General features: G+C 40.3%; 1 protein-coding gene across 1 annotated transcript; it reads right to left on the bottom strand.

Moving 5' to 3' along the window:
- Positions 1–1,459: 1,459 nt before the first annotated feature.
- LOC106491928 (melanopsin-like) lies at positions 1,460–22,792 on the bottom strand. Its single transcript, XM_067297084.1, is given in 10 exon segments — positions 1,460–1,846; positions 7,290–7,439; positions 9,161–9,247; positions 10,391–10,568; positions 14,879–14,986; positions 16,050–16,205; positions 17,819–17,990; positions 18,428–18,631; positions 20,169–20,302; positions 22,659–22,792. Coding segments are annotated over 10 exon segments (1,710 nt in total).
- Positions 22,793–22,997: the final 205 nt, after the last annotated feature.

The raw sequence follows: 22,997 nt of genomic DNA, 5'->3' as shown, positions 1-22,997 counted from the left end.
TCTTTGGCCGTGTTTCAACACTGTCTCCTGTCTATACAGCTGCAAACAAGATTTATATTATCTTTTTTGTTATTAAAAAAAAGCTTCTGTGATTTCCATCTGGTTTTTGCATGAGGAGAATAAAAAAAAAAAGAAATTACTTCTTCAGATCAGCCAATGTGTACAGAAAACTTTGAAGTGCTCTCGGTGTTCTCTGTGCAATGCAATCTATGATACAGTAACTGGAATAAAATGAAAACATGAACATCAACTCATAAGTCCAGGTGCTTGTTGGATGTCTGAATGCTACTACACTCACTGGACCAAATATTTGCACTATTACATCCAGAGAAACTCCTGGTTTCTACTAAGATATATTGATATTACTTGGAGAAGAATCTTGTTCAATTTGCTGTCTACATTTGAAGGTCAGAGATTGAGAGGGTGGGTGTGGAAGATATGCTTTAAAAAGAGAAAATGAGTAAAGAAAGAAAGAATGCAATCAGGAATAAAATGTTCAGAGGGTGTTGTGAACCTGAGGCATAAGTGAAGTGAAGGACAAATAAACAAGCACAATCACTAACCACAAACAACAATCCTGCAGCTAACACCACAGTACTGAGGAGTTTTCTCTCCAAAATGATGTTTTACAGTGGCCTGTAGAAGACATCCACCTGGTGTACTTCAGAAGAGGAGAGGAGAAGAATCTCCCTTGAACAAGCAAGTGATATACAGCAGTCAAGGCTTTACTTTTACCAATAAATCGTCAAGCCAGCTGTGAAAGTTCACCCTTTTAATCACATTAGGACCCATACATGTTTAATCATGTAAATCTGTAAATCTGAAAGGTGCTCTAAATGCTTCTACAGCTAGTATAGTATATAGCACCTTGCATTTTGACATTCACGTGATTGTACTAATGCTGAGGTAAAATCCAAACTTCTATCACTAAGCTGTGTAAGCAAGCAGTGGCACGATCAGTCCATCTATTTAAGTTTAGCAAGCTGCTTATTTAAAAAAAAATGAAAATAATTTGATTTAAAGATAGTTCTGATTCTCTCACTGTCTGGACTACTGTTGGGCCCGGCAGAAGCTGCGGTCCTGCCTACTCCTGGTACTTCCAATCACCGTCCAGAAGAAAGCTGCCAAAACACACATGCTGTTTCTTACAGGTAGCAGAAATATTCAGCAGCTGCTAGTGCTCTCTTTCATGTATTTTTCCTTCTGCTGGCATCGATACGCGTGGCTGCAGATGCCAGGGTGCTGCCCTGGCATCTACTCGTTTCCTGCGGTGCAAGCTGGGAGCCTCTTCCCGTGCCTGGACCCGTCTGGACAAAGACAAATCTGAAGGCTGCCTAGTGACTGCCATATAAACATACAAAAAGTCTGATGATCTAACCTACAAGGCTGCAGCTATTTGGTATAATTAAGTGGAGAAGACGCCAAGAAAACAATTACTGGAAAGTTTTCTTTCGACATGTTATGATAGAAATTTCTCAACAGCTTCGAGGAATTCTGTGGAAGAGCTCAGCCCTTCTAAGTCCAGCAGATTGCTCTTTTTGTCATTGAAGGGGAATAATTCAGGCTCTTCCTCTTCATTTTCCAGTTCCTCTTGAAACAGGTTGGTCTCAGAGGTAGGAACGATAATGATGCGAGGGACGGTATTGCTAACGATAGAGTCCAGGCCTCCATCAATCTGAGTTTCCGTTTGTGAAGTACCTGTATCTCTTCTTTTGCTGATACTGCTGCTATTCAAACCAACAGGCAGAGAAGCTGCTTTTAGGGAACTGGCCACGAGTGTTTCAGAGGGGCTGTGTAGCACTGATCGCCCCACCACCTTCTCCAAACAGCTGGAGGAGAGCGACATCTGGAGCAGAGATATAAGCTTTAGCACGCTCATACAGCATATGGCTATGGAAACTAGTATTTGAAATATTCAGTAGCACTAGCTGCTATTTAAGTCACCAGTTAGATTTTCTAATGACTTGAAGCACTGACCAGAAAGAAGGAAAATGAACACGTTAATATCTGCAGCTTGGAAAGTAGAATGTTAAATGAAGGGGGAGGGGGGAGAGGGTGCGGGGAAAACCAAACCAAACCTCCAAACATGCTCAATTATCAGCAGAGATTAAAGAAAAAAAAAAAAGAAAGCTTATTCCTGTATCAGACTCATTCTATGTTTTAAAAAGCATTTTTCAGTTTTTAATACATCTCAGTATACTGGATAATCGTACTGTTTTTTCTCTCTCAATGAAAAGATCTCAGATAAGACTCTAGCACACTGCATACTTCATTTTCTTAAAGTTTCATCGTCTTTACAGCTTCAGTAAGGATCTCTATAACAGTGTCCTGATTTGCCTCCTGGTACTGCCTCAGGCTAGACAGTGGCTTTGTATCCATACGTCGGACAGTACTTCCATCAACAAAGTAAGGAAAAACAGTGACCATGATTTTGCTTTGCCACCATTTTCCATCTACCTATTTTGGAAGAACTTTAATGCCAATTTTAGTTTACCTCAAGACTAAAAAAGATGCAAACACCATCAAAAGCCTCTAAAAAGTAGCAATTCCTAACTGCAGACTTGCATAGAAATAGGAAAGCAGTCCAGTGTAACAAGACTAATATTTCTGAAGCATCATAAACATGCTGATGGAAGGATAGGTAAGCATATAATAAATGAAAAAAACCACTTATACACTCTTTGAAAAACCTTATCAGATAGTTCTTTTCTAGCACATAACTTGAACCAAAAATGTACAATTTTCAAATTTGGTCCCGATGGCTACTTCCCTGTGACCTTTTCATGTGCCATAACTTCTCTTCAAAGTGTGCAAAAAAAGCATCATCTACATCCATAAGAAATCTTTCAAAGTTTTAGCTAATATTTAAATATACTGGCAGCTGAAAGCATGAGTGGTTAATTTTGGCTTTCTTTAGAAAATGACAATTATGGTCATAAAAATCACTGTGCCGGATATATAGAGAAGTTAGAAGTCCCTCCTCCCTGGGGAGAATCAACATTAAAAGTAAAATGCAGTATTTACTTCATTACGTCATATTTTTCAGTGAAACCTAACAAAGCTCAGAGTAAGACTAAACTGTACTGAGATTCTTAAAAAAACATCTTCCAGAGTTATAGTTGTATTTGTCTCTATTAATATATTTGTAAAGTATATGAATTAGCTACACTGACTCTCTCCAGAGCTTGAGGTAACACTTTTGTAAAATTTTTCATCCTCTGCAGATGTTTCTATTGCAGCTATAAACCATATTAATTCAGCTCTAGGCTCCTTGAAGCATCCAAGTATATAATTCCCATTAATTTAAAGGGAATTTGGTGCTGAAGCATCTTTTCAAAATGCTAGACCACAGTTGGCAGCACTTCCCAGTCCAGCATGAGCTCCTGGGCCCATGTCTCCTCCTAGTCACCGGCCTGTGATATTGCCTTCACACTGACAAGCTGAACCGTTCCTTAACTCGGAGAGGGGAGGCTCATTTTTTGTAGATTTAAAGGTCACAGTCTCAGTCTTTGCAATTAGTCTGGCATAATACACTATTACATGTGTCAAGTATGGTTTTACTTGGCTACCCTCTGCCATACTCCCTCCTCTTCCTGCTCCAGAAGCACTCCCCCGAAAAGAAATTCTCCCTTGCCCAACACTTGAAAGAGATAAAAAACAAACAAAAAAACCCACACAACAGAAACCCCTACATTTCTTTGCAAGGTTATGCTTTTCCTATTAATGCCTGTGAAGTGCCTCAGTGCCAGGAAAGGCAGGTTTTCCAGCAATGTACGAGGACAGCTAGGCTGCGCCTCAGACCACACAAGTGCACCATAATCTAGGGTAACTTTGGAGGACCTGTGCAATATCAGACTTATCAAGTTAGGGTCCGTTGTTTCTGTGGTGGCCCTGTGCTCCGGACTATCCAAGGGATCTGCTGCTCCAAAAAAACTGCATTATTCACCATGCTAACGAAACAATGAAGAAACAAGAAAACTTGAAAAAAGGAGTTTCTGGAGGAAGCAGAGTTTTCCTTGGTGTGACAAGGATATGGACATCATGCCCGGATGTGAGAAAGGGAGAGGCACTAATTCCACATACCCTGATTGCAAAGAAATTTATGCTTGAGCACATTTCTTGGCTTTTATAAAGAAAACGGTGGGACAAGTTTGATGGTGTGCCTCTCAGTCTAGGTTTCTAAGTAGATAATGGTATATACTGCAACATGACACAGCTCTACTCCACAAGCACGAATAATTTCCAAATAGCTATCCATAATGATTTCTCCAGCTGCTGAAACAAACCAAGCCGGCAGAAGCACAATAGAATAGCCCCTAAACAAGTGGTTTAAATAAACCTGATAGAGGAGAAAAGTTTGTCCTTCCAAATCAAAGACAGAATGAAACCCACACTCCTCTGGCTAAGCGGATAAGAGTGTGATATGGGCTCATCCGGAGCAACAGCAAACCCGCCAGTTCCTGGTGGGTCACGTAGTGATACTAATCCCTGAGGACACACAACTTGCCCCCAAACCAAGGCTTTTTTCTTGACAGCATTGAAAGCAGTGTTAAAAAACGTGTGCCTGTACTGTGCATTAAGGAGTCTTGATTTCAGCTAACCAGTGAATGGAACTTACAGGTAAGTTAAGTTTTTAGATGTTGGTGAGATGGTAGACTTAAAGGAAAACAAAGGAAATGCACAAAATCTTTTAGGTAAAGAAGAATCTTATGTTGTTAAATCCAAAAGTTAGATGACCCTTGACTGAGTTCAAACTTGTAATTTTGTAAGTGAGCATTTTTGGAAATGCCATAACCAGAATTCAGTCATAGACAATCCAGTGATGCTATCAAAACTCTAAAATAAGCATCTGAAAATAAACCTTTTTTTTTTTTTTTTTTTTTTTTTAAGGGCAAAGGGGTGGACTGGTATTGAAATAATCTTATTGATCTTGATAGATAAACATTCTAGTAGAATGAATATTTATGCATTTAACTAACACACAAAGAACTTTCACACCGCACAGGAATACTTGTTCAAAATATTGAGAAAAACAAACTACGTTTTCAACATTCAATGTAATAGACTCTACACATCAGTGAACACTGCTGATAATCTTAAATTGCAGGCACTCCATTTAAAGGTTATTTATCAAAATAACATTATATCAGTCATCTTTATATTATAGCATCTTTATATTATAGCAGTCATCTTTCAAGGATTAAGTACAGTGTCTGAGCCTTCTTGTGAGCTATGTGGTTACTAAATTCCAGAATATTAAAATACTTAATTACTAAACACTTACGAAGACCACCTCAGAGTTATTTTCTTCTTCTCTCTTAGATTAAAAGGAGGTGATTCTCCAGAATCTGGGTATCATCTCTTATCTTTGCCACTTATCTGCAACCTTGGACATTAAATCCACACATTGAGCTACTGATGTAGTTGATGGGGGGTCTAAGCCACAACTTGTTAGCAAGCAGCTGGGCCATGGAAGGTACAAGACAATACAGGGTATGAGCCTGTATCATCTTCCATGACATCTGAAGCCAAGGCCTCATTACAAATCCTTTCCCAGCAAGAAGTCGTCTGGAGGTATGGACACAAAAATCTTTCCTAAAGCTGGTTCAAATCAAAATAGGCCAATTCATGCTATCAAACACCATGTTGTGTAGCCCTCAGTAATACTTGGGTTTAAATTTTCCAATTTTGTCTTTCCTCTCTGTCCTCAGAGAAGGAAAACTACTTATTGCTGCTCGGTCATAGAAGGCTGTTGTAGTTCTCATTGCTGCCCTCCTTGACTTTCATGTAGTGAAACCTAAAAGTTTCACTTGAATGTGACTGTAGTAATTGTGTTACCAGGACAGAGTGAGAAGGGAAAGAGTGACAACACAGCAAAGTGATTTTTGCAGTCTGTGTAACACAAGCTCTTTACCAAGCTTCAATGTTTCATACCCTGACTCTGACAACAGCCAAGCCAACAGCAGAGCTTATTGGTGCTGTAAAACAGCCACTCTCAAAGTGAGAATCGGGGCCACGTTGCGTGAAGAAAGCTTATGGGGAAGGGCGGAGGCTGTCCCGAGAACGGACAGTCCAGGCAACCCTGTCCTGATGGGAATGGGGTGTAGGACCCCGCGCCTCCACAACCACACCATCACTTCTGTGCTCTCTGCGTCCCTGCTTTCAATCAATACTATTCATAACAGTTAAAGGAAAAGACTAAGGCTTCACCAGACCTTATCTTAAGCAGACCACTGACAGAAGACGAGGCAGATGCATGCAGGAACAGGATGATCAGATCACTGGAAATTTCCAGAACAGCTTTTGTTTTAAACCATGCTGTCCCTGGAGAATTAACCACAGAGCTGGGAAGAAGTAAAGCGAACATCAGGAGATGCTGTAGCCTCCTCAGGCACATTTGTTTGGATACACACACAGCCACAATGCTACCCGCATGAAGAAGCGGGTGCTAGTCAACCTAGCCACTGGCAGGGTCTTGTAAGTCCTATGCCTTTCTTTTCTTGAAAATTCAGCTCTGACACAAGCTTGATGCTGTGTCAGCCACACAAATACTGGTTTTGAAACTAAAATTACAGTACTGGCACAAACTGACTTGCAGGTGACCTACTGCTCTCATCCTCAAGGAAAAGGATGCTTCTCAGAGCATGGCACCAAACCTCAGTGGTTTGGGCCATAGGTGTGATGCATCCAACAGAAGACACACTCAGTACTCACCATCTCCTTTTTCAGGGAGAGAAGGGTGGCAGCTGCCAGACTCTCCTACTCTGAGGGAGAAATGGGAGTTTCTTTCTCGTCTTCCCCCTCAACAAAAATAAAACATTTTAATGTACGCTGAAGAGAAGAAAAAGGGTGGCTTCCACCACGCCTAACTCTGTTTTGCAGCCCTGACTTGTAACAAATGGAGGCTGCCACAATGTGGGTGCAAGTGTCAGGATGGGAGGGACCAGAACTGGGGTAAATTAACATGCAAAGAGACAAAGAAGTCAACTTCTTCGATTTTGCCCTGCTGACTCTGCTATAATGCAGCTTTAGAGCTGTGGACTGACCCGGGCTTTCCAGAACAAGGCAACACATCAGTGAAAAAAGTTAATAAGGCATTACTAGCATTCTCAATAGTAATAAAAAAATAACACCAGGGATGAAGAGGACATCAGAATCAGTATAAACAAAGCCTACATATGCAACAGATGGGTATAAAGACTGAATTGTTATTCCAGAGATAACTTACTGTAGAAAGATTAGACACTAAAACCGAGATTCCCCAGAGGAGACGTAATTCTTTTCCTTACCTTTTCTGCAGTTACTGCATTGCAGCTGTGGGTTTTTGGGAGCAGGTCCCTCTTCTCCTGTCTCACACTTGTTGAAAAAGAGTGACTTTGGTGAGGCTGTAGTTGCTTATTAGCTGGCTCTACAGGGTTAAGCTCTACATCACTCCAGGTCTAAACACAAACGGTGAAAGATTTTGTACAGTTACATTCTTTCACAAATTCTGAAAGTTCTCAGACTCTAGCTTTTCTTTTTCACCTGCAAGATGACCAGGAAGCTTACTAACAGAAAGCTAAAGCTGTTCAAACACACGTTTCATACCCAAAACTTCCCATGGGGAGAGACCTGATTTTTAATCTTGTCTGGGACTACTTTTCTGAGAGCCAAAAACCCTTTGAGATCATGAAAAATGATTTCATCTCTTTTTACCAGGATGCTATTCACCCTTTTTTTTCTCACTGCTTCTGCGATGCTTATAGCTACCTGGCACCTGGAGATAAAAAGATGGGATCCTATCTAAGCTATTATCTAAGGGGTATTCTGCTTGGCCATCAGCCACTCTTCAGAAAGGCCTCCCACAGGTCCAAAATCTTATTTGTGCATCCCGGGCGGATCCCCCACACACCCAGGGCTTCTCCAGCCCCATGGGCTTGGCTCTTCTCATTAGAAGAATGAGAAGAAGTCATTAGCAGTGTCGTGGGAGGCGATGGGTAGGCTCTGCACTAATTTTCCAATAGCGTGCCCGTGATGGAGCATGATCGTGACTTGCAATCATGCCATTCCATTTATAGGCTTATCACCTTGTGCAGAAGCCATCAGACATGTCTAGCTTTGTGGTGACCTTCTGAAAGAGTATCCATGATTAGGTCATTCCACTGTTTTCCACATCAGCTTTTAGAGGGGGTTTGAGCAGGCTCCACACAAGTGGGAAGCTAGTTTGTAATTCCACTGCATTGCTTTGTTCATACATCTATGTATTATCCTCTTTTTATTCCTCCTCCCTCACAGAATTAACCTGTAAATATAACTTTATGCAACTTAGAAATATGTTTGGCTCTCTGCACGGACATGTATGCATATATACATGCAGGAAAGTGCTGGTGGGAACAGCTGCATCTTTTACAGTGTCATTGCTCCCCGCCAATACTTTATTGGAGCATTCCAAAATTTCACTCTGTGTTGCTGTCATGTGAGAGTCGTTGAGCTGAGCTTTTATTTCAACAGCTGCTGGTTCATCTAAAATCTGTACAGCTGCACTGGACTGTCAGTTGCCCAAAGAACAATTACCCTTGGCTGTGTCGATTCAGCACAGCCCTGAATGACACGTCACCACCAGCAGTTGTTTCATTTGAGACTTGTGAGCAAAAGTTGTGCCAAAGGCTGAAACCTCTTAACAACCACATCTTCCCATCTCTTGAAGGCAGAGTGTTTTAAACACTAAACCAAATCAAACACAGGCAGTAACCTGCCAACCTGAATGAACCAAAACCAAACAGCGACCAACAAAGAAGAACAGAAAACTTCTTGGATCAGCATGTGTGATTCTGCCAAAATCACCTCATTTGATATCAAATGAATGATTAATGGGGGGAATTTAGGAATAAACTTTAACTCAGGGAAAGTTAGAAGGTGAAAGGGGCAAAAAAAAGATTAGAAATAAGTAAATGAGTAGCCTCCTCATTTTTAACTATTCCAGCACATTTCCATGTCTCTGCCCATGCTGTCTACAACCAGTGAATTAAACACAAGTGAAGTGTAAGCAGGACTGCATGGGCTGTGCAGTCCAGTGGGTTACAAATGTGTGTGGGTGCTTTGTTTGCTCAGGCTGTTAAACAATCTCACATAAAATATACGCCTTTTGATGACAGGGTATCTGCCTGTTCCATATACTAACCTCATATTTCAAGAATAATCCAAGAGTTTTACAGGTTATGAAATTATCGCAGCAGATACACTAATGGAGCATTGTGTAATCAGTGGTCTGTGAGTGGTATTAAACCATCAGGCTAAACTATTTTGTTTTCATTTACATTGCAACAGAATTATTTGTGCATTTAATACCTTCCAGAGCCAAGTCAAATGCAACATTTCAGAGCACACACAAGAGTCATTCATGAGAATAGCTCAGTAAATGCTCACTTCTGCTTCTTCTATCAGGCTAAGATCTTTTGCCCTAGTGTAGTGGCAATCAGATGACCATGAAAATGCTCCCCGTGCTCTGAAAACTGTAACATCCTAGGCTAGCAAATTTGGGGATCCTCACACTGTGCTGCTTGGTACAGTGGTGTCATACTTTGCAGGAGTGCTATCACACACATCTAACTCAGTCTGGCTCAAAACCAGTCTGTATAATGGTAGTCTAAAAAAAGGCTTTGCCCAGGCTAAAAGGCCTTTTCACTCTTCTAATTATTATTTTAATTTTTAAAGAAACTTTATGTTTGATGTATTTTATGAGAAGCTATAGACAGAGATTGCCACTTCTAGAGCAGATATCTACAAGTAGCTTGTCCATTGCATGGTATCCGAACACCACCTTACTGTGAATGACAAATTTCTACTTTTGATTCCTAACTCCAGTAACCCTACTGCTATGAGGCTTGGCTTCCATTTAATCCTGCTTTGTAGGTAAGAGAGAGAAGGGACTCATTTAGCTATTTTTCCAAATGTGTCTCAAAACAACGTTACACATTCTGAGTTTCTATCCTGTGGCTTTTTCCTACAAAAAAACTCCATGCTGCAGGCAACTGCTTCTTCGCTACATTTAATCCAGACCTCCAGCCTTAACGATACTTAAGATGCTTACAAAACATCTAGCTCTAGATGCAGGAGTCTTTCGTTCTTCATGGTTAAAATCCAGATAAACAAATCAAACAATTGGCTGTACAAAAGTAGACTGCCTTTAAAATAATGAAATGTTGTTATTAGAAAGGTTAGAAAAGTTTGGATAGGTCTGGATGGGAGATGGTTTTCCCATTCTCCAGCCCCTGCAAATACTGAATTATGTAGCAGATAGTCGGCAATATGGAACGTCCATTCTCTGAGTAGGTATTTACAGAGTCACTTATTTTGAGAGTCAGACAAACATTATACTCGCTTTCCTTCACAGAAACAAGAAAAGACTTACAGCTTCTCCAGTGGAAACCGATGAAACGCAAGTACTTTTGGTCCTGAGAGCAAAAGAATGGTGACTGGAGAGAGAGGCCCTGAACAACGATGATTCATTTACGGAGCCTCTCAGGAGATCGTTCTTCGACAACCGTATTAGGAACCGCAGGCAGGGAACAGCATTGTGGATGGTTTTTCTGAAGGAAAACAGGAGAAGAACAACAAACTGTATAATATCACGCTGACAACTTGACTTTCAAAATCATGTGGTAAAAGCACCGTCTCTTTCAGAGACAACATGAAGACCATTTTTGAGGTCTTGAGAGACAGGAGTTTCAATCTTACTGATATTTGGGAGGAATGCTGAATGGCATTTTGCGGGCTGAGGCTAAAGTAGGGATTTTGAAGGGAGTTTTAATACAATACAAGTAAAATACAAAACAGATATAAAATGGAGGTGCTTATTTAATCATATTTCTATAATACTCTGAAAAAAAATAAAGTCACCCAAAGTCAAATATTTAGTAATTGGAAATTACTTTTTGAGAAAATACTACACAAAGTAATGTATTCATTTTTTTATGATGGAATAGTTTTGAACAGATCATTTTGGTAAAGCTGTAATTCACTGGGGGACAATTTGGAAACCCAGGGATGCAGAATTTTCCTATTTGCTATTTATGAAAGGTTACAAAACCTGAAGTTTCTGCAATAATTCTAACACAGCCAAGCAATGTTCTCTGCAGCTCACGTACCGTTTGCTAAAGGAATGTAAACTTTCTCCACTCCGCAGAACTGTATTTCATGAAATAAAACTTCACATATTTTTCCTTACTTATTTAGTTACTCACATTTTTTATGTCTAGTGATACATATCAGGGAAAGAAGTTTTCTTCTTTCTTTATTGGTGAGGGGGAAGAACACAACAGGATACTGTACAACAGCTAAACTTCCAGAGCAGTTCTTAAAAGCCCTGGGCTAGCACAGACATCAGTATTACGTCTTCAGTGACTTCGCTGTCACATTTATTTTTTTCTTTGAAGTAAGGAAACCCCTACAAAAAGACTTTGTTTGATTTGTTAGGGTGTTAGGATGTGCAACAGCAATTCTCTGTGCAAAAAAAAAAAAGCAAATCTGCCTTGGTAGCACTGAATCAGTCTGATCTCTATCTGAACTCTTCACATCCCAATTTCTAGGTCCTCTTAGACAGATTTGAAAAGGAATTTTGATTTAATCCAGTATATCCAATACCAAATGGCAATTCCTCCCTACCCCTCTCACCTTACTCTTGTAAGTAAAGTAATTTATCCAGTGGTATCCATAACGGGCCAGTCTGTTCAGGCCCATTATGGATACCATTGGATAAATTATTTTAAAGACACAATGTGGGTGATTAAAACATCTGGAAATGATTCAGAAACCCTGATCTTTACACATGCATTCATTATTCACTGTTCAAGCAAAATTGGTCCTGCCAACATATTTTCACCAGCTGACTGTTGGCAAAGTATAAATTGTAGCTACTTTTTAATTTTTCTAACTTCATGCTTGATTCATCACAAGTGACACAACATTACTTCTTTTCCTGAATGACTTCCCAAGCCTGCAAAATGCCCTCAACAACTGCACAAACACTTCTTTTGTTGATATGTCTGGAAATAAACATTAGGAAGTAAGAAAAAAATCATATTTTATGACAGTCTCAAAAATCCTGTTGTGGCACAAGCCCTTTTCTTAATGCAGTCTTGCTTTCTAAGTTTTCTAAGAAAAGGAAAAGCCAACGCTGCTAGAAAAAAATTCACTGAAGCAGGTCACTGTATAGCATCTGCTTGGAAAACGCTCACTTGACCTTGGAAAAATAACATATGGAAATCACTGAACACAATAACTTTGGATCCCCCCTCCCAAAAGAAAAGAAAAGAAAAAAGAAAAAAGGTTCATAATGTGTCAGCCAGCCATGCAAATCTTCTCATTAAACTCCTGCAAGCCTTTGGAGACTAATCTTTTTTTCATCCTAAATTAAGATACTCAATAATCTTCTAAAGCTAAGACGGACTCTGTTTCTGGAGGACGCAGAACTGCGTTAGTTACTATAGCAGATATTTTCATACAAAACAGCTATTTTCACCATTTTAGGTGTATTTCCACCAACTTTCTAAGAAGCTTCAGCTGTTTTTACAACTGTGCTTTCATTCATCAGACATTCAAAACAATTAGCTCTCTGTGTTTTCCAACTCCCAAATCATAGTTTCAGGCAATATAACTTAGCAGCCTTTCCACTTCACTGCCGAGAAAAAATTTATTCAGACAACTAACCCTGCCATCTAGCGGCATCTACTGCCTTCAGTTTAGCACCATGACAGATTTAGTGCAGCATCCCTTTGGAGAAGATACGCTTTGAAAGAATTGCTCACAAATCTAAAGAAATGCCAAATAAGTTCTGTTAGAAAAATATCTCCTTTTATATAATAATGTATTTTCCACTGAAAAGGTTTCAAAAAACACATTACTTACAGCATCAATAACAAATTGCAAGCTCTTTCTGAGCTGTGGCTTCTGTGGGAGGGATAGCTTCTTCTGAGTATACTGCTGCGAGTTGTAAAGGTGAAGGAAATATTTCGGAGACCATACTAGGCTGGAGATAGGGCTGAGAAGAGAATGGATTTATGCCCCTTCCCTCGGGAAGGGGGAAAAACAGTAAAAGAAAAAAAAAGACTTGCTGAATTTTTGGAAACAGAGCATCTCAAAAGTTTTAACAGATGCCACTTGCTTTGCCAGTTCCTGAACACATCTCAGCTGAGGCTGGGAGGGCATTTCTAAATAAAATGGTGCCAAAAAAAAAAAGAAAGAAAAAAACCCTTAGCTGGAACAGTTTCTAGACTCTGGCTAGCTCAGAGAGCAGTGCTTCGGTCACTCACGCAGCAGGAACAGGTATGGGTGGCCTTTACAAAGGGCAAGGCATTTCCTTCCCATGCTTTTCCTCTGCCACCAGGGGAAGACTCCACTGGTCTCTATGGAGATGCTGGAGGGCTCTAAAGGAGGTATTAGCAGAGACTACAATGAACTTCCTTCTGCAAAGGGAGACTTCCGATTCTCTGGAGGTCCATCTTTCAAAGGGTATTAAATTATCATTCTTTTCTGCATTCTGTTCACCTGATGTTATACGTTTCCCATCAGTGCAGCTGTATGGAAATCGTCTCTTTGTACAACTCGCTGTTACCTTTCTGATCATCTCACCTCTGTGGGCAATTATCTTTATACTCTGTCCCTTGCTTCACTATAATCCAATAGAGGCTGGATAAAAACCATAATTCAAACCTTTTGACTCCAAAACTCATATCCTGTCTGTGAGAGAATTAGCAAGAAAATAAAAAGGAAAGAAAAGTCAGCTAACCATTCATAAAAACATCTAAAAACATCTACTTTTTTTTTTCTTAAACTGTAAGTGAGGTGTATAGTGGGATTTAAAAGGAGGACCTGGCCAGCAAAGCACAAAACTCAGAGGATTCTCAAAGGAAGATTTATAAGATAAAGCAAGGTGATGATGATGTTCAGAAATTTCATATGCATTAGTGCATGCTCTAAGTCTATACTGATGGATCTATAATGCAATTGGCTATATACAGCACTTACAGATATGAGAGCAATTATATTGATTTTCATCTCCCTCAAAAATCCTTTTCCATAAAACTGGAAAACTCAATATAGAAAATGCATCTTCTTGATATTGAATGGTGTATGAGAATTCATTAGTAAAATTTATGATAGGCTGCCACAGTTTTCTATTTTAAAATATTTACTAATTGATATCCATAATAATACACAGAATGAAAATGTAGAATAATTTTTCTGCGAAGGTTCAGAAATATTTCCTGTGTATAAAAAAACTGAAGCGTTCTACACGTGGTCAACATTACATTTTGCACATTGAACCATACTGCTGCAGTCTGACACTTCTTTTTAAAAAGTCAAAGCTAGTATTTTTGAAAAAGGTGAAGAATGGAAAGGTTCTCTTAAAATTTACCGGAGACTACTAAATAAAACAAATATGAAAACTGAGCCTTCCAAAGAAATCTTTCAGCAAAATAGGGAATTTCAGAACCATCAGCTTTATTTTTTCAAGGCAAATACTTGCTGACCAGAGTTAGCAAATTTGCTAACCAAAAAGCAATATTTTTAATTACATTTGGAAACTTCTTCTAATTTTTAGGGAAAGCTATGTGGATGACTGGCTTCTGAGAGCTCTTATTTTGCACTGAACTTCTATGAAAATGCTATTTGCTTCAACAGAGCTTTTCCCAAAGCTCAGCACATCTGGAGCACTGTGTGCAGGGTGGGCTCCACCATGCATGACCAACTCGGACATCCTGGAGAGACTCCAGCGTGAGACCACCCGGATCTGAGCACAGGCTGCATGAGGCGAGGTCGAGGGAACATGCTTCATTCATTCATTTTAAAAAGAACGTCTGCATCTACAGTAATACACATACCTATATGTTTACTGTACCTGTATCTTGGGTGAATTATTGCATATATGATGGGGTTGTAGATTGCAGAAGCTTTGGCAATAACAGCTGGCACAGATTTGGAATATGGCGTTAAGATGTTGCTGCGGCTAAAACAAAGCAAAAACATGACACAGAACTATGCCATGGATTAATGCTAAGTTACCAAAATGCATTATTCTTTTTTGACTGCTTCTGTGCTGTGGCCCCATGTCAAGAAGTACCTCTGAAAAGTTAATTCATTAAAATACATTCCTTGCTCAGACTGAAGACTTGTATTTGTCAGTGTATACTTGGTTTCATTCATTTGGAGAAGCAGAAAGACATGCATGTCATTAGTTATCTGTCTGAATATGACCAGGACACACAGAATCACCTTCCCTGTTTCTCTGCTAGACAGAAATAAATAAATAAATAAATAAATAAATAAAAATAGTGACCTGTGATCATCCAGGAAAAGGGTCATCCAGGATGGTCCATTCTTGACCTTCCAAGAAAAGGGAATGGCAATAAGAAACCAGATTCAAAACTAAAACCTTTTACCAGCAACTTCCATGCTGCACAGTAACGGGTGTCAGTGACTCAGCTCCAAACACTATGAAAGGAAGAGAGGACTGGAAATGGTTTGAGACCAGTATTCCCCTTTTTGACTTCAAGCTCCCACAATTGCATGTGCAATTGCAGAATAATAATAATTATTAATATATCAGTGGTATGGAACATGCACTGACACCAGGTCCCCTTGGAGGAGAGCACAGTTGGAGGAAAAGGTGGTGGACAAGCGCTTAGGGGTGAAGATTTGGGAATATACTTTCTTTTCTGGCCTTTTTCAGAGGTAGCAGCGTACGGAGGAAGATTCTTGAGAAAACAGATGTTAGAAAAGAAAAGAGGTAACTCTTCTGTGAAACCAGAATTCATACAAAGAAAGTGTCACGAGAGAGAGGAAACTATGTGTATCAAAAATGCAGATAAAAGTTCATAATATTTTAAATAAACAAATAACCCTTTTCCTGGATTCATCCACAAGAATATAGTAAGGAACGCAGTATCATCTCTCCTGTAATAACGATTTTAAATTCTTTTAAAAAGAAGACCTGTTTCTTGCAGATGACAACACTAATCACATTTATATTTCAATAAAACCCAAGTTCTTTGGATCATGCTTCCACTTACCCTGCCCAGGCAATCAAAGTGACACAAGCATATGGAGACCAGGATAAGACAAATACAACGATGACCACAAAAGCAATTTTTGCCAGTTTCCATTCATTCCTCATGGACTGAGAGAGGTGGGATTTCCGACTGCAGGACCCTAGCTTTTGAACATCTCTGTGGGGGGAAAAACACGGATATGTCAGCAGGAGGGCGAAGAAAGTCAGGTGCAGCATTTGCAACATGTTCTCGGCAGCATGAAAAATGGAGCAGATTTCATCTTTCCCTGCTCTAGCTACTGTCTTGTGCTCAGGTGCTTAAAAATTTAGGAGATGGAAAAGACTGTAGTCAGATGGCCTCAGACGTTTTGTTTGAGTTTGGTTTGCCCGTGGGATGGAGCCAGAGGACCCTTGGGATTAGGGATTACGGGACAGGCAGCCTCAAGCAAGCCTTGGCAAGGTGGATTTCAGGCTGGGAGGGGAAGCGATGGGCACCCCCTTGCCCGTCACTGCTTTCAGGGGCAGAGCAAGCAAAGGCAGAGCCGGACACAAAATGACACATCAAATCTGATGGCTTCTCTTTTCAAAAGGAGAAATGTCCACTGACCTTCACAAGTATCAGCTTCCTGGGTAAAACATACTGGATTAGCCTGCCTACTTTGAGAAATCTGGCCCCAAACACTTAGGGGACCAGTTTTACTTTCTTGCAGGTTTACTGGCCAGAGAAGAATATTTTCAGAGGAACTTAGCACAGAAGTAACAGATTTTACAAATCAGCGTTTTTATTTTAATGAAGATCTATTTCCAGCTGAAGACAGTAATTACCAGTCAGCAAGGTAACAAATTGCTTCCTGGTGCACTGTGAACATAGCTGCAAAATAAGTTCATTGTGTTAGCGAGTGAAAGGTATATAAAAATCTTGTTGCCACTCTGCTTTGTGGTCAAAGAGGGCAGCACTGGCTTAAGGATCAATCTTTGCTTATCATCAAATATGTAAACACAAAGCATAATAAAACCCAAAACCAAGGCCAAAACGTCATTCAGTAAGAACTTCAGTTTGGGCACACAGCTAAGCATCTTTGTAGGAACCTCTGCTGAGTAAACCTGGGGTTTAGTCTTGTGAAGCCAAACGACTTGAATGAGTGCTTGAAAGTAAGCACAGATTTTGGTGAGAGAAAAGCCATCAGAGCTGATGACACAGTGGGAACACTTATAGCTTCAGCTGGTGCTTGATCCTCCTTACAAGGAAAAACAAATGCCTTCATTAGGAGGAAAAAAAAAGTAACAAACCCAAATCCCCTTATCCATCTAACAACCTGCTGTTTTTTTACTTCAAACCTACAAATATATAGCAAGGATCTTGTAAAAAAGTACATCCTTACAAGCATAACCAGATTTTGTGTATGCAGTTGTTTATCCGCTTGAGTAAAGCGCAAGGTTTTCTGGGATGTCTGTGTTAAATAGAACTGTCAAAAATATAAGGACTATTTTGTTTATAGATCAGGTCAAAGGCAGGTGATGACCCAAGTGCTATGTGCTATTAATTACCACTGTCAGGGCTAAGATTAGAACCACCTGAGACTTCTTCCCCTACTCCAAAATACATACATCTATTCCAATTATTACATTGGCAGAATATTTCTCCATTTATGGGTGTTAATGATCTGCCACTTTATTCCCTAAATCAGTTCAGATTCATTTCCAGTTCAGATCTATCTGCAGCTAAGGAAACTGAGAAAATCTTCTAATGCAATAAAAGAGAGATTTACATATTTCAGCTACATTGCTTACCTGCCAGTACTTCTTATGGCCAGGAACATAAGTAAATAGCAATGGAATATTACCACCAGGGGAATAAAAAACACACAGCAACATAAAATCATGGTGTAGCTTCTGTTTGCAGGGGAGTAGGTTACATAGTCCCACGTACATGATATCATCAAGCCCTCAGGCACATAGGAACCTATGAAATACATGAAATACATTATTTACACTTATGCCCAAAGCTTGCGTAGTTACCGATTCAACACCTGAGTAATTAAAATAAATGCCATATTATATAAATACATAGATTATACAGATTCATCAGCTACGCTGGCCATACTATACGCATGGTCTGAGAATGCAAGAGCGTGCTCAGAGAGCAGGTCCAGACTGCTAGACTCAGACGCACCTAATGGTCTAGCCACAGTTTGGTCTGCTCGAATACAGCTGGGGAAAAAAAGGATATCTCACTGCAGTAGGTGCAGATATATTGCACGACAGCAAACCATCGCGCAGTAGCTATGCCTCCGCTCAAGCGCTTTTCGAAAACTTTGTTTTTTCGTATCCTGAGCAAGGCACGGCACACAAAGCAGGGAACGCTAGACCCGATAGCCCGGAGGAGAGCGGCCGACATACTCCACCCCAGCAGCGGGGCCACGCTCCACCCCAGCGAGTAAAGCCAGACGAGGGCGATGATCTGCGCGGTGCGTCTCTTCGAGGTCCGCTGCATGGACCGCAGGGGCCGAGTGATCACAAAGTAGCGGTCGACGGAGATGGCCAATAACGTCATCATCGAGGTTATCCCGAAGAGCGCCCCACAGAAAGCGTACAAGTCACAACCTGAAGCGGAAAAAGGGAACGTCAGGGTTTTTCTTTAAACAACAGACACATGTTTTCTCTCACAGCCTGAAGTGATTCATCTCCCTCCTTTTTTTTTTCCTGGCTCAGGACTTCTCTCCCATTAGAAGATTTTTTTTAGCCTCACAATTTCATAATTAATAAATGTTTATTAGGAAAACCCCAAATATTAATAAAATACAGATGGATATATTAAACAAATCCTACTCTGCACTGGGCTGTAACCAGGAACCTTTTGTCAATGGAAAACTGCCTCAAAGAAAATCCAGGCTAATTAAAGTTACATTTTCCTGGACTGTTGCCCAATATATTGATCTTAACTGGCTGCAGCAGATATGTAAGCTAATGACAAATGGATGTTTCAAAAATGACTTTGGTTTATATGGCTTAAAAACATAGAAGTGGTTTCAATCCAATGGCTAACATCAACTGTAAAATACAGCTCCCGCTCCTATTAAATACAACATTTTTTTTCAACTTACAGTTTTAACCTGAAACAGATTCCCCCCCCCCGCATTCAGGCATTGCGCTAGCAGACGAAAACTTGCAGAGTTACACTGTACCTCATTTGATTCGGAAATCTGTTTCAAACGATCAGTCATTTCTTGAGATCTTGCGCCGTGCCATATGGCTACAGACAACAATCCACCAGGAACAGGAGACACTTCTAATACTAAATTCAACCTTAAAGCAATCTTCTTACGAAGTCTTTATAAGAAACCCAAAATAATGGACCAAATCCTACTCAGCCTAAGTCAATTGATTCATTTGCAGCAGCACGATCATTTACAATCGGCAAATAAGATGCGGCCTGATTTTATCTAAGTGGATGAACAGGACTAACAGCCTTAACCTAATGAATAGCCCCTTCTACGCTGCTAAATAATACATTGTCTCTGGACTTGCTCCACCAATACACTACCACTGCTTCACGCAAATTTACATCTGATGATCTGATAAGCAGTAATAAACAGTGCATCAGGCCTTCTGAAAATGTGTTATTCTTGTATTTGATCTGTAACTGGAGCATCTCCTTTTCTTTCTTGCAGTTGGAAAGAAAGGAACTCAAATTTGCACGGAGCCCTCAACTGACTCTCATCATTTAATTCTCTTAGCTAAATCGGAGATTCCTAGAAGCATGCGAATGGATATCAATGTACATTTCAAAATAAAAATTTTAATTCCCTATTAAACTGAATAAGGAAAGAAAACAGTTTATGACTTAAGAAAAGTTTTCTACCCATCTCCAGCAATGGTATCTGCCCTAGACATGCTAAAAAGTCACATGATTAGTTGTTGATTTTGACTCCTCTCATTCCAAAATATGGAAGATGAAGGAATCAAGCCTATAAAACACGAAGTACTTATGCCATTATGTTGACTGATCATGCTGAGATCCTCTGTTGTCGCTCAAGAATCCTGTGCTGCCATCGCCACAGCACGAGCCAAGATCACGATGGCTAAAACGGGTTGCAGAAAGTGCAGAGCTAGTGAGGTAGCAATTAGTGTTGCAAAGTACCTATATCTCCAAGAATCCACTCTTTGTGCAAGCTGTTGACAAAGCAGACGGGCGCCTGCGAAGCACACATCAGGAAGTCGCTCACAGCCAAATTCATTATGAAGTAGTTTTGTGGCGTCCTCAGCTTCTTGTTGCTAAAAATAGAGAGAGAAATAGACAATTTAGAATATACAAAATGAACAGCTGGTTAACTTTATTTACTAAAATAAGCAAATACTTTCCAGGTTGCAACTGTTTACTTCATCCATCAGCCAATTACTACAGCTTCAGATGGAGTCATTTCAAAGTGATGACTGGCAAGGACAAGGGGAATAAAAGGAATCATTTCCTCCTCAAACAGAGAAGAGCTCCAGCTATCCTGAAAAATACGATTTTGTGCAAGAGAAGAGCAGTCTCCCTCTTTCCCCGGTTCCCTCTAACAGCACTAACACCAAGTACCCACCGCGCTTCGCAAGGTCAGGGTCTGAAGCAGGTTACAGAGCCCAAGGACAACTTTTGGTGAACTTTTAATAACTGCTGACCTAAAGAGTCACCGCACTACCAGTAACTAAATCGGTCTTTGCAAAGTGCCACAGGGCAAGCAGAGCATTTGAAAGAACACTTTTTTCCATACATAAGCAAGTAGAGAAACATCAGCTGCTGACAAACCGGCAACGTTAAATGCCACGCAGGCAGTTTGAAAGCAGTAGCCAGTCAGTAACGAGACAAAGTTTGCCCAAGGAAAACAAACAATTTTTTCACTGTTCCCACCCACCCCCCACCCCCACATCTCACCACCCTCTCATAGTCCCACTTCTTAGGGATATCTGGAGTTATAATCTCCTAGGAAGCTTAAAAATGGTATTTGAGATCATCCTTGGCTCTAAGAGGAATAAAGATACTGATAGAGTGATACTCGCTTTCACTTTTAGTTGGGGTTATTGGGTTGAATATTCCCTCGCTGTTCTGATCAAATATTATGCTCCATGGGGCATGGTAAATTAATTTTTGAGATCAGCTCACCCAAATCTACCATATAACGGGCACTTTGGATGGATATACTGAGAAGGTGTAACACCAAACTACCAGTCCCTCCAAGTGAAACGCTGGATTGGCTGCATGGCTAAGTAAAGAGCTTTGATAACTGGAGCTTGAATTCAGAAGTTTTCACAGTGCCAGGTATACATAACATAAAAAGAGATGACTTCCCACATTCTGTGAGACATAAGGAGTAAGCAGGATTCTATAAATATCTTCATACAGTAATTCTCGAAATTTTCAAATAAATTATTTCTTCTCTCTTGAGAATCTCCTTTCTACTTTGAAGGTGTAGAAGGTCTACCAACTGAGGCTTCTCTGATATGCTACCAAATCATCAACATTCAAAATTTACATGAGTTTATTTCCTCTTTATGAATAAAGAGACATTGAGAAAGAAATTGATAAAGAAAGCCATCTCAACACTTCCACAATTCTAGTGAAATCCCAGGTCTTGCAGCTGTTTGCGATGACCGAGTGGGAGGGGGTGCAGAATTCATATCTTTGCAGGTGCTCTTGTTCTGCCTAAGGAGAGTTTTCTCCTATACTGATTTAATGCATTTATTTTATTTACATTTTTACAATTTATTACACTACGTAAAACAAACAAATTTTGAGAAAGGCGTAGAGCCTGCAGTGTATTGCAAGTGTCACAAAGGGATCTACAATTGCTGGGAATTCAGTTTCTCTTCTCTCTCATGTTAAAAGCCAGTTATTTAAAATAATGATACTTACTTATTTTGCTTAAACAATTAAGAATATTAAGCTAACATTTGGTTCACAACCCCACTGGTGTTTCTAGCATGCTAAACACTCTTTGCACTAAAATGAATGATGATGATAAGCAGTGAGCAACAAGAATTTGGAAAGGCAGCATCACAGTATGAGATAAAAGGCAATTTTTTTCCCAGAGATATTTACATACGCTAGCTGCAGTTGCTTCCGCTATCTGTTACACTGTCAGATGGCAACAGAGCATACAATCTGACAGAAATCCTATGATCTGCCCGAAGCAGGGAATAGGCAGATGGCACGAGCTCACTGCATGCACCACATTGCTCCCTTGGTCCTTGCAGCCCAGTGCGGGCTGAGGGGAAGAGCGCCAGTTTTGGTAAAATATTCTATAAATTCTACAGGGGGAGTGAAGGAAAAAGGTCTGCAATTGAGAGGCTACTGTTCTGATTATTAAAAGTATTAAACTTTTCTTTAAACTTGTCAGCAGAATTATTCACAGAAAAAGTCTCCATGTGTTTACTTTCTCATCTTCACTGATTCCTTAGAAGATGAGGAATTTACACCAAGGTTATCAGCCATGTGCATGGGGGGGGGGTGTCATTTTTTTTCCCCGCCACATTTGAGGCCATCAACCTTTGCCTGCAGATTTAATCCGAAGATGAACTCAACACAGAACATCTGCACCCAGGCACACGTGATCAAGGCATGTCAAATGAACCATAAACAAAATTTCTGTACCTGTAAAAGGCGTAGAGAACCAGGAGGTTTCCCAGGATGCCGATAGTGCCAATTACCAGGACGCATGTTCCAACTGTGTAAAGAGCGTGGTCGGGGATCTCTGCCGTGGTCACAGCGTGCTGCCCAGCGCCCATATTCAAACCCTGGAACAGAAAACAAAGGAAAAGGAAAAGTTAGCACGTTCGGTACATTTATTCCAGGGGACACTGACTCAGTATGTCGAAGTAGTGAAGGAAGGTAGAGCACCCAGCTTCCATAGTTTGGGCAGATCAAACTGGCACCTCTGCACTGTTTTCTGATCTCCTGTAACCAAGGCAAGTTTCCCTCAAGCATTCTTCA

The sequence above is a fragment of the Apteryx mantelli genome, chromosome 5 (assembly GCF_036417845.1).
Source record: "Apteryx mantelli isolate bAptMan1 chromosome 5, bAptMan1.hap1, whole genome shotgun sequence".
NCBI lineage: Eukaryota > Metazoa > Chordata > Aves > Apterygiformes > Apterygidae > Apteryx > Apteryx mantelli.
The sequence above is the reverse complement of the archived record's forward strand: the minus strand, read 5'-3'. Positions and strand labels throughout refer to the sequence as shown.